Genomic DNA, 14,936 nt, shown 5'->3' with positions numbered 1-14,936 from the left:
ATGTCACTACTAGTAGCATTGGTCCCCTTGCTTATAAATGAGGATACAGGTTCACAATCCCTTATCTAGAACAGAGGTCAGACATGTTTTGAAATTCAAAGTTTTTTGATAATTTACAGAATGGTGGTAAGTTGTATATACCATATATATCCAAGATCTGAAACCATATCCCATAATAAGTAATAATAGTGAAATGAATTGTCAAAGTGAAAATAAGACAATAAATAACTTTATGATAGCACAGGTCTGGTTTTGCCACCAAGTGAAGTATGAAAATGATTCTAATTTTCTGAGCTCTCTAGATTTCATTTGACTACTGGGAGAATTAAAGAAGATAAAAAACAAAGAAAATCGTTATTTTTGTTACTCTTCTTGAAATGTTTAATCACAAAGCATTGACTTCACCAGCACAGCCGGAGACCACCTATCTCCACTCTTTCAAGGGGTGAGGCAGGACATGAACTGTGTATACAATCTTAGGATCTGAGTGCCAGAGAAACCAAGAAGCCAGTGCCCTTGGGCATGTCAATATGTAAACGAGGCAATATAGGATTATATTACATGGGGAGGCATTTGTTTTTCCTTGTATATTTGATCTTCTCAGTAGCTTTTCTTTTAGGACTTAGTGTTTCTCATTCCCTATCTTTTCACCACCCTTCCTTATTTCCCTCCTCCTTCCCTCTGCAGTTCTGCCACTGCAGTTGCTGGGCTTGGGGTACAAGCATACAAGTGTAAATGGAGAGATTCTCCAGTGCTGGGTTTTCCTACTTCAGATTTAGATTAACATAGAAATGAAGACTGAAGAATATTGATTAAATTGATATGAGCTAACACTTACCAACAAGGGAAGAGCTGGTATTAAGCTGGTATTAAGTTCAGCCTGAGGCTCTTAATGCTGCTAGAAGAGTACAACAGCTTTGTGGGACATGGCCACCAAGGTTGCTCCTCTTCACCCCTCACCTGTACAGTTTCCTTTGCTATTCCATCAGTCACTGCTCTAGACCTCTGCTGCACTCCCTTCTCAGACCACCGAGATCTACTTCTTGCCCCCAACTTTTCTCAAAACTCTCAACACAGGGCCCTAATAGTCTACCAATATTAGATGTCATGGAGTCATTTCTTTCTCCCTTTACCTTTCTGGAGCACCTGACCCTGCTGACCACCCTGTTGTGTGGAATCATCATCTTCACTTCTGTGACTTCAAGCTCTCCTGCTTCTTCCAACTGCGATTACTTTCTCTTTGATCCCTTTCTTCTGCACACACTCTCAAATGTTCCCCAGCGTTCTTTCCTTAGAGCCTTTCACCTCGCACTACATCATAGCAGCTCAGTCTTTCATAACCTGTGCCCTTTACAATGTTTTCTCACCCCTAGCCAAGAACGTTTTGCTTCCTGAATTACAAATATTAAATATAATGAAGGTTTTTCTTCCTCAAACTATGTATCTACCCTGCTCCACCACCTTCCCTTGCTCTTTCCTATCAGCCTCCCACCTCCACCCCATCATTCCTAAGAACATCCTTCTCAGGCTGGGCAGAGTGGCTCACACCTGCAATCCCAGCACTTTGGGAGGCTGAGGATTGCTTGAGCTCAGGAGTTTGAGACCAGCCTGGGCAACATAGTGAGCTCCTGACTCTATAAAAACGAAGTAAAATATTTTTAAAAATCACCTGCTCACTGTGTTCTTCTGAGACCATCTCATACACTCTTATAAGACCCAGGTGCCCAATTGTCTCAACTGTTTCACAGCCATCTCTACCTGGATGCCCAAGACCTCTTATATGCAAGTCTAAAACTCAGCTCATCACCTCCCACCCATATGTGCTCTTCCTCTGGGTTTTCCATCTTGGTTGGTGACACCACCATCTACCTCAATGTCCAATCCAGAAACCAGAGAGCTGATAGAGAATGGCTCTTCCTCCCTCCTTCACCACATCACTAAATCCTACTAACTTTTTCTGCAAAGTGTCAGATCTAGACAGTTCAAGATCTGTCCATCTCTTAGCCTGCACAGGTACTCACTTACTTCATAGTCTTAACCTCTCAACGTTATTGAGGTGGAGGATAATGACACCTTCCAATCAGAACCTTTCCATGTCTTCTCCCTCTAACCTATTTTTCATGCTGCCTTATCTTGCTAAAATGTGAATCTGTTCATATTACCCCTTTGCTTAACTTACACTACAGACAAAGCTCAGGCTTGTTAATGTGGTATGTAAAATTTCCTGTAACCTAGTCCCTGCCCTGCAGCATGTCTTACAATGTAGAATGCTCTGACAAACCATCCTGTTTTCCGCTTCAGTGTCTTTGCTAAGCACTATTCTGTCCTGCTTGTAATTACCCCAACACCATCAATCTGGCCAATTTTTATTCAGATGTTAAAAGCCAATACAAGTGTCATCTCTTCAGAGAAGCCTTTCCTCACTCCCTGCTCTTGCTCTGTTTTTGGCCAGCAGAACATTCATCTGTTCACCTGGTTTGCCTTCTCTGCAAGACTGGGAGGAGGAGGGACTATGCTATGCTCATCTTTGTATCCTAAGTCTAACAATGTGCCTAGCATACTGGTGAATTAAAATGAAATCAGACTTTCAGTTAAGTCTGAATTGCATAGCATTTTCAAAAACTTGCAGGTTTGCAAATTCCGAGTCTCAAAAGTACTGCATTATACACCTAAAAGTAATATATAAAATACTACTAATATTCCTAAAAAGTGTGCTCTTCTAAAATCTTATTTACTTTTCATTCTCCCCTAAAACTGTTCTACAAGACCTGCTGAAATCACTGCAATTTTTTTTTTTAGATGGAGTTTCACTCTTGTTGCCCAGGCTGGAGTGCAATGGTGCCATCTCAGCTCACTGCAACCTCCATCTCCTGGGTTCAAATGATTCTCCTGCCTCAGCCTCCCAAGTAGCTGGGATTATAGGCACATGCCACCATGCCTGGCTAATTTTTTGTATTTTTAGTAGAGATGGAGTTTCACCATGTTGGCTGGTCTCGTACTCCTGACCTCAGGAGATCCACCCGCCCCAGCCTCCCAAAGTGCTGAGATTACAGGCATGAGCCACCCCGCTCGGCCTGCAATGTTTACCTGGTTGGTGCAGACTGGAACATGAAATGAGGCACACAGCTAGGGCTGATACAGCAGTGGGTTTCAATTACCACCGTCACGGGGAAATTATGTGCAAAGGCACATAATTATGTGAAAGTCATGGCTCTGGATGGCAAGGTAACTGTTCTGTTGATGGACAATGTGATAGAAGGTCCTCGGTTCCTGACTTACTGTGGAGACATGCCTACCTGAGTTTCTTTAATGTGCAAGAGCTATCTATTTCAAAAAGCAAAGGTATCGATTTTCTGTGGAATAAGGAAGTGGTAGCCTTGGAATGCGGTGAAGAGCAGGAAGGTGGGTTCTCAGAGAACATGACATATTTTATAATACTTGAGCTTAAAGCAAATCATCAGTTTGGTCTAGGTTGGAGAGCTAGTTCCAGATTCCAACTCTGCACTTACAGTGACTAGAAACAGCTCCATGATAGTTAACATCTGAACTAGAGTGCAAAACATTTTTTAAGACACAGGAAGAATCACATTTACACAAAATGAGTTATTCCAAATATCAAGAATCAAACATTTTGAAATGTAGTCAAAGTTAAATAAAGAAATAACAATCTATAAAATTCCTTTAAGATGAAGGTCAGAATCACAGCTTGTAAAAAACATCGCTGGGCCTCCTTAAAAAAAAAGGGAGCCAGGAATCGCATTATTAGGGATCCTGTAGTCGTGCCCTTTAGCAGAGTCAGCGTTAGTGTTTCTTGAGGTAAAGAGAACACTATTGGCTGTTCCAATGTGTTTAAGAGGGCAATTCTCAGAGCACTATAAACGCATTGAGCACTGATAAGAGATTGCACTTAGTTTTAAAACATATGCAAGTTTTAAGGACAAAACAGATGAGAATAGTAGATATGGATAAAAGAATAAGTAATGAACAAAAGCAGTATTTAAATACCTTTTTATTTCTGAGGTAGGATTTCTTGGCGGAAACCCGTCCACGTCTTGCTTCCAGCTGGCGTGCTTTCTGCTGAAGTTTCTGCAGCTCTTCCCTCTGTAAGTATGCAGATGCTGCCATCTCTTCCTTCTCCAGCATGGCCTCCATGCTTTCGTAAGTATCATAGTACACCACTTCATCTCTTTTTTCTGTTATAGAACAGCAAAAAAGAGTAGCGGTAAAGAATATGGGCTAGGGTTTGGACAGAACAGGGTTCTAATCTCATTACTGGCTCTGTAACCTCAGGCAAAGCCATTACCTCTTAAGCTTCTTTGTAAATGGTGATTATTTAATATACCTCATAGAGTGAATGTATGCAAAGTGTTCAGCAGTATCTGGTAAACAGTAAGTGCTCAATAAATGCTTGAAATCACCCCTCCAACACTATCCCTATAGAAAACAATGTTTTAAATGTCTTAACAGAAGAAACATACCTGGTGTACATATGTATTTTCTCACATATTCAATCTTTTGTGAACTTATGTGGTTAAATGCACACCATACCTGATATAAGTCTTTTGATGCTTTCTAGTTGCGCTGTCAATAGTAACTCTTCACACTTCAAGATTTCAAACTGTACTTCATACAACTGAAGTTGCAGGTCATAATAGTCAGCTTCTAACTGATCCAATCGGGCTATGGCTTCTGTACCACCCCGCAAACTCTGCATCTGCATTGAAAATACAAATTAAAATATTTCTAGCTGGTGGGGACAAGAAAAAAAAAATCAAGTTAGTATTAAAAATTAATACTAATCAGATAGCATAAACCTACTAAGTAACTGCTCTCAGAAAGAAACCTGTAGGCATGGAATCTAGACTTTAAAATATATATATATAAAAAAAACATTAATAATCAAGTCATTATATGGCAGAAGTAGGCAAATACGGTAAAAATAAGGTTTTAATATTTATGTTATACTTATGGATATTTACGGTGATAATACATGTATCATCTGGATATAAATGCTTTCCCTCTCAAAAGTGGATGCTAAGTTATGTAGTTGCTCTTTTCATAGAGACATATGAAAATGATGGGGCCATTCTCAGATATTTACAAGAATGGTAAAAGCTGGTTAATGCCACATTCCTGGGGTTTTGCTTTGCTCCATGGTCACAGACTGGCTGGGTTCTGGGATCTGTTGACTGTAGAGTGAGGTGAGAATATGTGAGTGGAACAGCAGAAGACAATTGCTTTAGACAGAAATCCTTGCAATCCGTAAGGTATCACTTTAGGTAAATGTAATCAACATCTTAAGCTGAACTTAAAGTGAGATCCAGAAATTTCTGGGCATGGCTCATAAAGTGGTGGATGGTCTTCTGTGAGGTTTGCTTAGTTGGTCAGTTCTTGGTCCTGGAGTGGGAAAATTTTTGCCAGGAATCTGAATGAAACCACCAAGGGGAAAGTGTACTTTAGGTAACAGGTTCCTAACCCTACTATTTCTATGGCTTTCTATTTGGCTCTATGGAGAAAGGCAGATAAAAGAAGCCAAAGGAATGGCTTTTCAGGAGTCAGTGAGATGTGAAGGACAAGCCTAGTTCTCTAGAGACAGTAAGCATTCTCCCAAGAACATAGCACCACTGCTTTGGTAGTTTAAAGGTTCATGCTTAGAAGCTCCAGGAAAGCCCCGACATGGGCATCAGTGTGCCCTCAGAGCCAACGGAGCAACGGTGAGGAGCCCTGGATTCAAGTGGTTTCCCAAGGAGTGACCTTCAAAGGAGGAGACAGGAGGAACAAAAGGGAAAATTATTAAGATTATTGTTTACGAGCTCATGTGAGACATCACTGGGGTCCCAGAATACCAAAGAAATACTTGACTGACTGTCAGGGACAACCCACAGGGAAAAAGACAGTGAATTCTTGTTTTCCTAAATGATCCCTTTTGTCTGGTGAGGTTGGTAAAATCTGTCAGCATATAAAAAGAATATGTTTTAAAGAAAATTCCAGCTTTTGCTTTACAGTCTAGGTATCTACACAGTCTTACCCAATAACTAGAATATTTTTTTCTTAAAATATAATTTCAAATCCCTTTCACAAGAATTTTGAACTGAAAAGCAATGGTTAGGCTCCAGTCTAAATGTGCAGTGGTAAAAATTTAAAAATAACCAGGTGAATTAAATACAGTGGTACTTTGTTTTATGAATATTTTATAAACGGATACTTAATAGATTATCTAAGTGTAAGACTGTGAGTGATCCTGCTGCGTTACGGAGTATTTTATGGGTGACAATGAATACAACACCACCAAAGTGGGTTTAATTATAGCGGCTAGGGAGGGGAATGTGAACAATATGAACTGTTGTTTTCGTCCTAAGTCATAAAATAACCAAGGAATAGTGTCTGCCCTGAGACTCGTGGACTCGCCACTTTAGATGATAAACATCCCTTTTCATACTCTGTTGGGGCTCTTGCCCAGTTCTGGAAACACAGCTGTAGGATATACATTGTTCCAATATCTGCGCCCACACTCTCTATTACCACAGCATACAAACAGGTAAGATATCTAATGTTAGAAGGTTTTATTCTCAAGTGGGGAATCGTTAGGTTAAAACCTTAGTGTAAACCAGTCTAAAAACCTTAATCTAAGATTACTTTCCAGTGATACTGTTCAGATCCCGGCTGTTAGTTCATTTTCATTACTCTGATTTTACCCAACTAAGTGACCATTTTCTGCTACGTTCATAATGCTCTGCTAAGTTCTTCCCCTAGCACTCTGTAAATTTCTCTCTCCTGTCCAATCTCCTCGCTAAGGAAAAAGGCTGAAAGTCCCCCAGTGACATGCTTTTACACTATCAGCTGTGTCAACCACAAAGAGAACAGTACTTTGACTGCAGCCCAGGGCCAGGGTACTTTAAAAGCACTTGAGAAGCACAATGCTACCAGGACACACTCAATATCAAAAATCAAACTGAGAAAGGAAGTGGGTATTCTCTTACAAGAAGTGACCTCACCCTCAATTTTTTGGTTCAGTGAGTTCTTTCTAGACCAAGAGTCCAGAGGTGGATTTGCCAAGGGCTGTGGTCTGAAGACAATCAAAACCTCATCAGAGGCAGACAAGCAGTGAAGGAGTCTGTTAAATCCCAACCTCTGAAAGGACAAACAATAGGTCAGTGGTGGCCTTTGGGAAAAGCTAAAGGGTTGTAGAACCAGAACATACAGGGCTTTTATGAGATCAGCAAAGGAGAAACGGATGCTATGACTCAGAGCAATCTGTGAGGGCAAAATAATACTCTGAGGTCTATGTAATCTTCAACGTGGAAGCAAAATCCTTAGTATAAGAAATGAAGAGGTATGGAATAGGCGCCCTGCTCCAAATTTCCTGTTTTAACATCTGAAATTTCCAGACTGAGTTTTCCTGTCCTCAGCTGACAGCCAAAGAACTAAGGGAAACAGAAACCAGAGTGAAAAGAGAACTAATTCCAGACAATGGAGCAGTGCAGGGAAGGTGGGTGCCACAATGCGGTGTCTTTTTTATACCCGAGAGCAGTGCTTCCCTGGTCAAGAAGAAAGAAGCCCTGAAAGTAGTTTAAACATTCAAAGGAAAAACTGGCTACCTTAAAGTAGCTCAACTTTTACTCTCCTAAACATACTTCAAGTATCAGGATATCAGTACCCCAAACCAAATTGTAACCTCCCAATGTGATCCAGGTAATGACTAGCAAAGTTTGGGCTAGACTCAATTCTCCTGATTCCTACAAGAGTGCTCTTTCCACTAGAAAAAATTAGGGATTATCAGCCAAAAAACAAGGAAAAATATCAAAGTGTTATTGTTATTGTTTTACAGTAAATCTAGTAAGGGGATGAAGTACCAATTCATGTCCATACATCCAGGTAAGTACAACATACCCTGCTGACTCCACAATCATTCTCACCATGTGTAATAATGATAAAGTAGTTTTCATGTATACCTATTTTGACTGGTGGCACTTTTTGCAAACTATGCAAATGAATTATGCCCTTGTTCTGCCTTTCACCCTACTGTGCTAGAAAGTTCCAAAGACATTTGAAGACTATTTAAAAAGCTACCTGTGGACTGAATCATTCATTCAAAAAATACTAAGCATCCACCACTGTTTGAGTTACAGAAAATATGCAGTCAAGAAATGAAATGAGGGTTTGAAAATAAGTCACAGCTGGGCATAGTGGCATGTGCCTGTAATCCTAGTGACTTAGGAGGCTGAGACAGTAGGGGCTCTGAGCCCCAAGAGTTTGAGCTTGCGGTGAGCTATGATCGTGCCACTGCACTCCAGCTTCGGTGACAGGGCAAGGCTATATGTTTTTTTCAAAGGGTCATAAGATCCTTGGACAGCATAAGGGGAATGACATTAAGGGCAAGTTTTCAATTAAAACTAGCCCTATTATATAGAAAGAATGAACATAAGAATTAGTAACAGACAAGCCCAAGTATAAATACAGGTTTCACCAGTAACAACTGCACAAATAAGGGTAACACAAGTTGACAGAATTATTTGAATTCCACATGTCAGAAATCCTGGAAAACTGAAAATTCCCATAATTTAATGCCAAACCAAATCTCACAATCCATTTGTGGAAAAACATGATCTGAATTTTTCATAAACTATTTTTAATCCTTATTCCATTTAATGTGACCATGTGTTTCATTAGTGGATTAATAACACTTGTCTGAAGTTATATGCTCTACCTTACCTTTCTAAAATCTAAAAAAAACCCCTAGGATTCTGAAATATATCTGTCTTCAGGGAATTCAGATAATGGTTTTGGGCTTACAGCATAAAAGGTTATGTTTGAGAATTTAACAAGATAATATACATAAAGCACTAAGGACAGGGACTAAAACATTTTAAACTTTTCTCTAACTGCTGCCAAAACAGAATTTATATGGTGAAAACAGAATTTAATATAAACTAAGGCCTTTACAGTGGAATCTACCTTTTGTATTTAGACTCTTTGAAATATATAGTGTGCACCTATGGAATAATCTACTTATTGACAAAATGAAAACTAAAAACCAATCTCCTTGCCTAGACAAAGATCTCAAAAACCCTACCTCAGCTCAGATTCATGCTGTGTCTACCACATCACAGCTTCCTACTATTGGAACTTTCTGGCAAGGCCCATACAAAATGCCACATCACCTAGTGAACTGCATGCTTTGTGAACCCTGAAATGTTGGTTGAGACAAGTAAACATCTTAAGCATGGAAATTATGTATCTTTTTCTTCTCTGTATTACTGAACCCTGAAATGTTGGTTGAGGCAAGTAAACATCTTAAGCATGGAAATTATGTATCTTTTTCTTCTCTGTATTCCCTTCTGTGATACTGGCACAAAACATAACATAGAATTAAAGTAATAATCACTAATATTTATCCAGGTCTTACTCTATGTCAAGTGCTACAGCAAATGCTTTATATGCATTAACTCATGAAATCATAACACCCCTAGAAGGTATATAATATTCCACATTTCATAGGTTAAGGAACTCACTGAAGCTTTCATAAGGAGTTAAGTTTGCAGAACCCAGATCTACAGAGGTGCTCTGTTCAGTAAGGTAGCCACAAGCCACGTGTGGTTAAATTTAATTTAAAATGCTGTTCCTCTGTTGCATAAGCCTCATTAGCCACATATTGCTGAAAACTACCCTACTGGAGAGAGTAAACATAGAACATTTCCACGATTACAGGGCGTTCTGTTCTGTTGGACAGTACTGTCCAAATCCTAAGCTCAAATCCACCATGGTATATAATCAATGCTCAATAAATACTGGATGAATTAAAACTGAAAGAGGGGAATATAACCTTAATTAATCATAATTTAGCTATATGCTTGTAGGAGAAAGACAAAAATAAGTAGCTAATCTTTAAGACTATTATGTATTCAGCTCAATATTCTAGCAGATCATGTATGTTCACAGAAATTATCAAGGAGTTATAAATAGATAAGGAATTGTTAAAATCCTCTGCCAGGGAAAGAAAGCACACTGATATATATATATATATATACACACATATATATATATATATAAATGACCTTGTCTCTACAAAAAATAAGTAAACAAAAATTTGCAAGGTGTGGGGGGGTGCATGCCTGCTACTTGGGAGCCTGAGGTAGGAGGACTGCTTGAGCCCCAAGAGATCAGGGCTGCAGTGAGTTGTGATCGCACTCCAGTCTCGGTGACAGAACAAGACACTGTTTCAACAACAACAACAACAACAAAGATGAAGATAAAGGTGGTACTCTTTTTCAAGCAAAAAGAGGGACTTAAGTTTAAAAGTTCTAGAATTTAAGACAACTCCAGAGAGCTAGTAACATGAGAGGAACAAGCTAATTAGAAAAGGATATTACAGTAGAAATGCCTCAGGGGAACATGAGATGGGGATGAAATCCATGCACAGAGATTCTGAATATAAAGTGTGAACAATTTCCCGGATAAGCCAAGTTCCAATTTTACCTTCAAATAGCCAGCAAATAAAAATAAGGGGAAAATGAAATAATGATAAAAATCCATCAACAAAAAGATTTCTAGATCGCAGGTATGACACCTTATAGGTTACTTCATATACTATTTTTTAAACATGTATATATGAGCATAAGCACTTCAAAAATGTAAATGAGAACCATCTTGCTGTACAACCTAAGCCAAAAAAAAAATACATATTTTACATAAAGCTGTATTCTTATAACTAAAGCAGAGATGATGATTTGTTTTTCTCTAGAGACTAAAATGTGCTACTTTAATAAATATGTACTCAGTGTTTTCAAGCCAATAGGGACAACCCGCAAAGTAAGTATGAATATTTATACCCAAGTCAATAGTAAAAAAGGATAGACAACGACTGTAGGGGGTAGACAGGAGGTGGGAGATCAGGGAGACCGGTGTGTTCCAGTAGGAATAAAATGGGAAGTTCCAAAATGTAATGGTATGAAAGCATTATATAATAAATTCTAACAAAATGCCACTGCCTTAGAAATTTTACTAAATTTCTCTGGTCAGTGAAACTTTCTTAATAATTGCTGGAAAGCTTTATGTTTTTACAGTACAAAAAACTTTACAGAAACTAAGAAATTCTAATGCTGGCCCCTCTGATCAACAGTGCAGTGCTGCCAACCATCACACTGGGATGCTGTGAAATATGATATGTCTAACTCTTCTAATGACAACTTAAGTCACAGGACCTATTCTAAGTGTTTTCATCTCATGGAGATGGCATAAAATTACTGCCTATGGAATAAAAAAAAAAAAGTCTTGTACAAAGATTAAAATGACAAATTGTAACTTTTTCTGATTTTATTTTTCTGATGATTTTTGTTACCTCTTCCTTTAGTGCATGTTTCCGCTGTTCCAAGCATATCTCTTTAGCTCTCATCATCTGCAAAGTTTCCTTAGAAACTGCATACTGGAGTTTTTCCATCCGTTCAGCAGCCGCTGCCCATGATGCTTTACCAAATTTCTTCTGATCAGCTCGCATTCGATCGTACACAGCTATTAATATTTTTTAAAAGAGAAATTAAGACAAATAACGACTTCATACTGAAGCATTTGAAAAAGATTTCACTGACCAAAGAAAAACAAATCCTGCTGTCATGATAAACTGCTTATAACTTTTTTTTTTCTTTATTGAGATGTAGTCTCACTCTTTTGCCCAGGTTGGAGTGCAGTGGCGTGATCTCGGCTCACTGAAATCTCTGCCTCCTGGGTTCAAGCAATTCTCTGTCTCAGCCTCCCAAGTAGCTGGGATTATAGGCATCCACCACCATGCCCGGCTAATTTTTGCATTTTTAGTAGAGATGGAGTTTCACCATCTTGGCCAGGCTGGTCTTGAACTCTTGGATTACAGGCATGAGCCACTGTGCCCAGCCAACATTTCTAAAATATAATTTGAAAGTATCTTAGATTCTAATGTCTTCAATTTGTCCTCAGAAATAACGTTCTGCAGTTAAAACCCTTGTAAAATTAGCTTTCAGAAACTTTAAAAATACTCTCACATTTCCAGTGTTATTAACTTTCAAAGTTTCGAGGAAAACATTAATTCTGTGAGGTTTTATGCTTTTTTCCTCAGTATCTTAGTAGAAACATAATCATTTACTATTCATATTTAAATGATATATATTTAAATATATATACCTATGAAAAGACTGATAAGACGTGCCTTAATTTGCTAATAGTGGTTTTCTGTAACTGCTGGGATTATGAGTGATCTTTACATACTTTCCTTTTTTTTTTTTTTTTTCTTTAGACGGAGTTTCACTCTTGTTTGCCCAGGCTGGAGTGCAATGGCACAATCACGGTTCACCACAACCTCTGCCTCAAGCGATTCTCCTGCCTCAGCCTCCCTAGTAGCTGGGATTATACGCATGTGCCAACACGCCCTGCCAATTTTGTATTTTTAGTAGAGATGGGGTTTCTCCATGTTGGTCAGGCTGGTCTCGAACTCCCAACCTCAGGTGATCCGCCTGCCTCCACCTCCCAAAGTGCTGGGATTACAAGCATGAGCCACCGCGCCTGGCTACATACTTTTCTATGTAATTTTTCTGAACATAAAATACTTAACCACTCATTTTCAAAAATACCTGAAGGATAAATTTACTGAGAAACCTACCTTTTTGAGCTTTAGCTGTTATTTCAAAATACTTGACAGTAAGATCTTGAATAGACAGTACAGCCATGTGAGCTTTCCGCTGCCAGTCAGCATCTTCTTTTTGTAGACTCTCAATTCTTCGAGGTCCCAGATAATCGTTCTCCATGGAAATCTTCAGAGAGAAAAATAAAAAATTAAGAAGTTCGCGTCTTCTACTCATTCCTCAAACATTTAAAGTTTATATACCACAAAGAATACATGTTCTTCCCTGCTCCAGAGGAGAAGCTGTTAGTTTACAAAACAAGTGAATTAACAATAATACTGAAGATATTTGACACAGAAACTATTCCCCATTCTGCCCTTTCTTCCATCCCCCTCTCACTCCACACATAGGCAAAGGATATATACCAATATGTTAAGACTGATTGTTTTTAGGTGTCTCGATGAGGAATTTATTTCCTCCTCTATGATAAACTATCTTTTTTGGTTAAGACTTATTTATGCCCCCCCAAAATTATTTAAATTGTTTATTTCCTTAACAGCCACTATATAAAACAATTGAAAACACTGACAATATAAAAACCAGCCTATATGCATACTGAAAAGGCTTTAGATAACAATAACAGAGGAAGGCCAGGCACGATGCCTCAGATAGCCGAAAATCAAAGGATAGACAGGAATGAACCGGGTGAATGCTAAAACAAAATTTAAAGAAGTGATAATATTAAAAGTATATTTCAAAACACTTCATATGTATGTGTTAACATGGAAGAAAGGTACAATCAAGAACTGCAATGGATCACTTATACATACAATCTTGCTTTACCACATATAGAGAAATGGCTATCAGCAAGTTATATATGAAGCTAATGACAACTTTATTAGGATTAAAAAAAAAAAAAAAAACAGGCAAATTGTTAATCCACCCATGACACACTTAAAAAAAACACTGACCAAGTATCCTTAAGTCACAAAAAAGCTAGTAATGAATTTTGAAGGTAGAAATAATACAACCCATATTCTCCCTGTTTTTTGTTTGTTTTTTTTTTGAGACAGAGTCTCGCTTTGTTGTCCAGGTTGGAGTACAGCAGTGCTATCTTGGCTTGCTGCAACCTCCGCTTCCCAGGTTCAAGTGATTCTCCTGCCTCAGCTTCCTGAGTAGCTGGGATTACAGGTGCCCACCACCACACTCAGCTAATTTTTGTATTTTTAGTATAGACTGGGTTTTGTCATGTTGGCCAGGCTGGTCTCGAACTCCTGACCTCAAATGATCTGCCCACTACAGCCTCCCAAAGTGCTGGAATTACAGGCGTGAGCCACCACACCCGGCCTACAACCCATAGTCTCTAAACAATGCTGTGAAAGGAAAATAAAATCTCAGGACCCCAAACTCACTATATCAAAGGGCAAGATAAGCTTGCGAGCCGAGACATGCAAAAACTGCTTTCCTTTTGCTCCCAGACAGACAGGGAGGATTGCTTGCAACCAGGAATTGGAGACTAGCATGGGTACTGTAGCAAGACCACATCTCAACTAAAATTAAAAATTAAAAAAAAAAAAAAAAAAAAGAATTAGAATATGAAAAAAAGTCATGAGTGAGCATGCCTAAGACATCAAGGGGAGCATCAGGTGTAGATCTGGGTGCAAAGTCTTGGCAGACGTTTTAAAGGGAATAATGAGTAATATCTGGGAATAAGGAGAATTTTATATTAACAGAATTTTAGCTAGATGGTAAGTGTGTCTCTGGGTAAAACACCTTTGAGAAAAACAAATGGTACTGTGGGGAAAGAATATCAGTTGTGTAGATGAGGACAAACTTCGGTGAGGTTCATTAATTGCAGATGGCTTTGAAGAAGGGGTGGCATTTTGACAGGCACATAAGGAGAGAAAAACCACTGAAACAGCGTGCTAGAGGCGAGGAGCAATCTGAGCAAAAGCCTAAAAATTTTTGTGCCTGCTAAGGGATGGAAAGCAGTCCAGCCTGCTTGCTTTCAGGAGAGAAAAATGAAAGTAATGAGAGATACTAGGAAAGTAGGTTGTTATCATATGAGGTTGTCTTAAAAGACATTTAAAATGTCAGGCTAAGGATTGTGTATTTAATTTGACAGGAAACCACTGTGGGATTCTACCCACTAAGTGACATATTGAGACTTCATCTTAGATTTAAGGATTCTAGTGGAGTTGTTTGCTATAACAAAATCAGCATGTGTGCTTTCTTTTATTGCAATTACCTCTGAATTTAAAACATACAGGTTTAAAAGCATAGAATTAGGATTTACAAGTATGGGATAGAAATTTAATAATGCTACAAGTCAAAACTTAAATCCCTTAC

At 38.7% G+C, this 14,936-nt stretch overlaps 1 protein-coding gene across 1 annotated transcript in view; it reads right to left on the bottom strand.

Annotated features, from left to right (window-relative positions):
- JMY (junction mediating and regulatory protein, p53 cofactor) overlaps positions 1-14,936 on the bottom strand; it is an 86,839-nt gene that overhangs the window by 22,328 nt on the left and 49,575 nt on the right. Inside the window, 4 exon segments of the mRNA XM_003899860.4 lie at positions 4,006-4,193; positions 4,549-4,714; positions 11,339-11,508; positions 12,626-12,776. Coding sequence (XP_003899909.2) covers positions 4,006-4,193; positions 4,549-4,714; positions 11,339-11,508; positions 12,626-12,776 — 675 coding nt within the window.

The sequence above is a fragment of the Papio anubis genome, chromosome 5 (genome assembly GCF_008728515.1).
Source record: "Papio anubis isolate 15944 chromosome 5, Panubis1.0, whole genome shotgun sequence".
Classification (NCBI taxonomy): Eukaryota; Metazoa; Chordata; class Mammalia; order Primates; family Cercopithecidae; genus Papio; species Papio anubis.
This window is presented reverse-complemented; position numbering and strand designations above follow the sequence as displayed.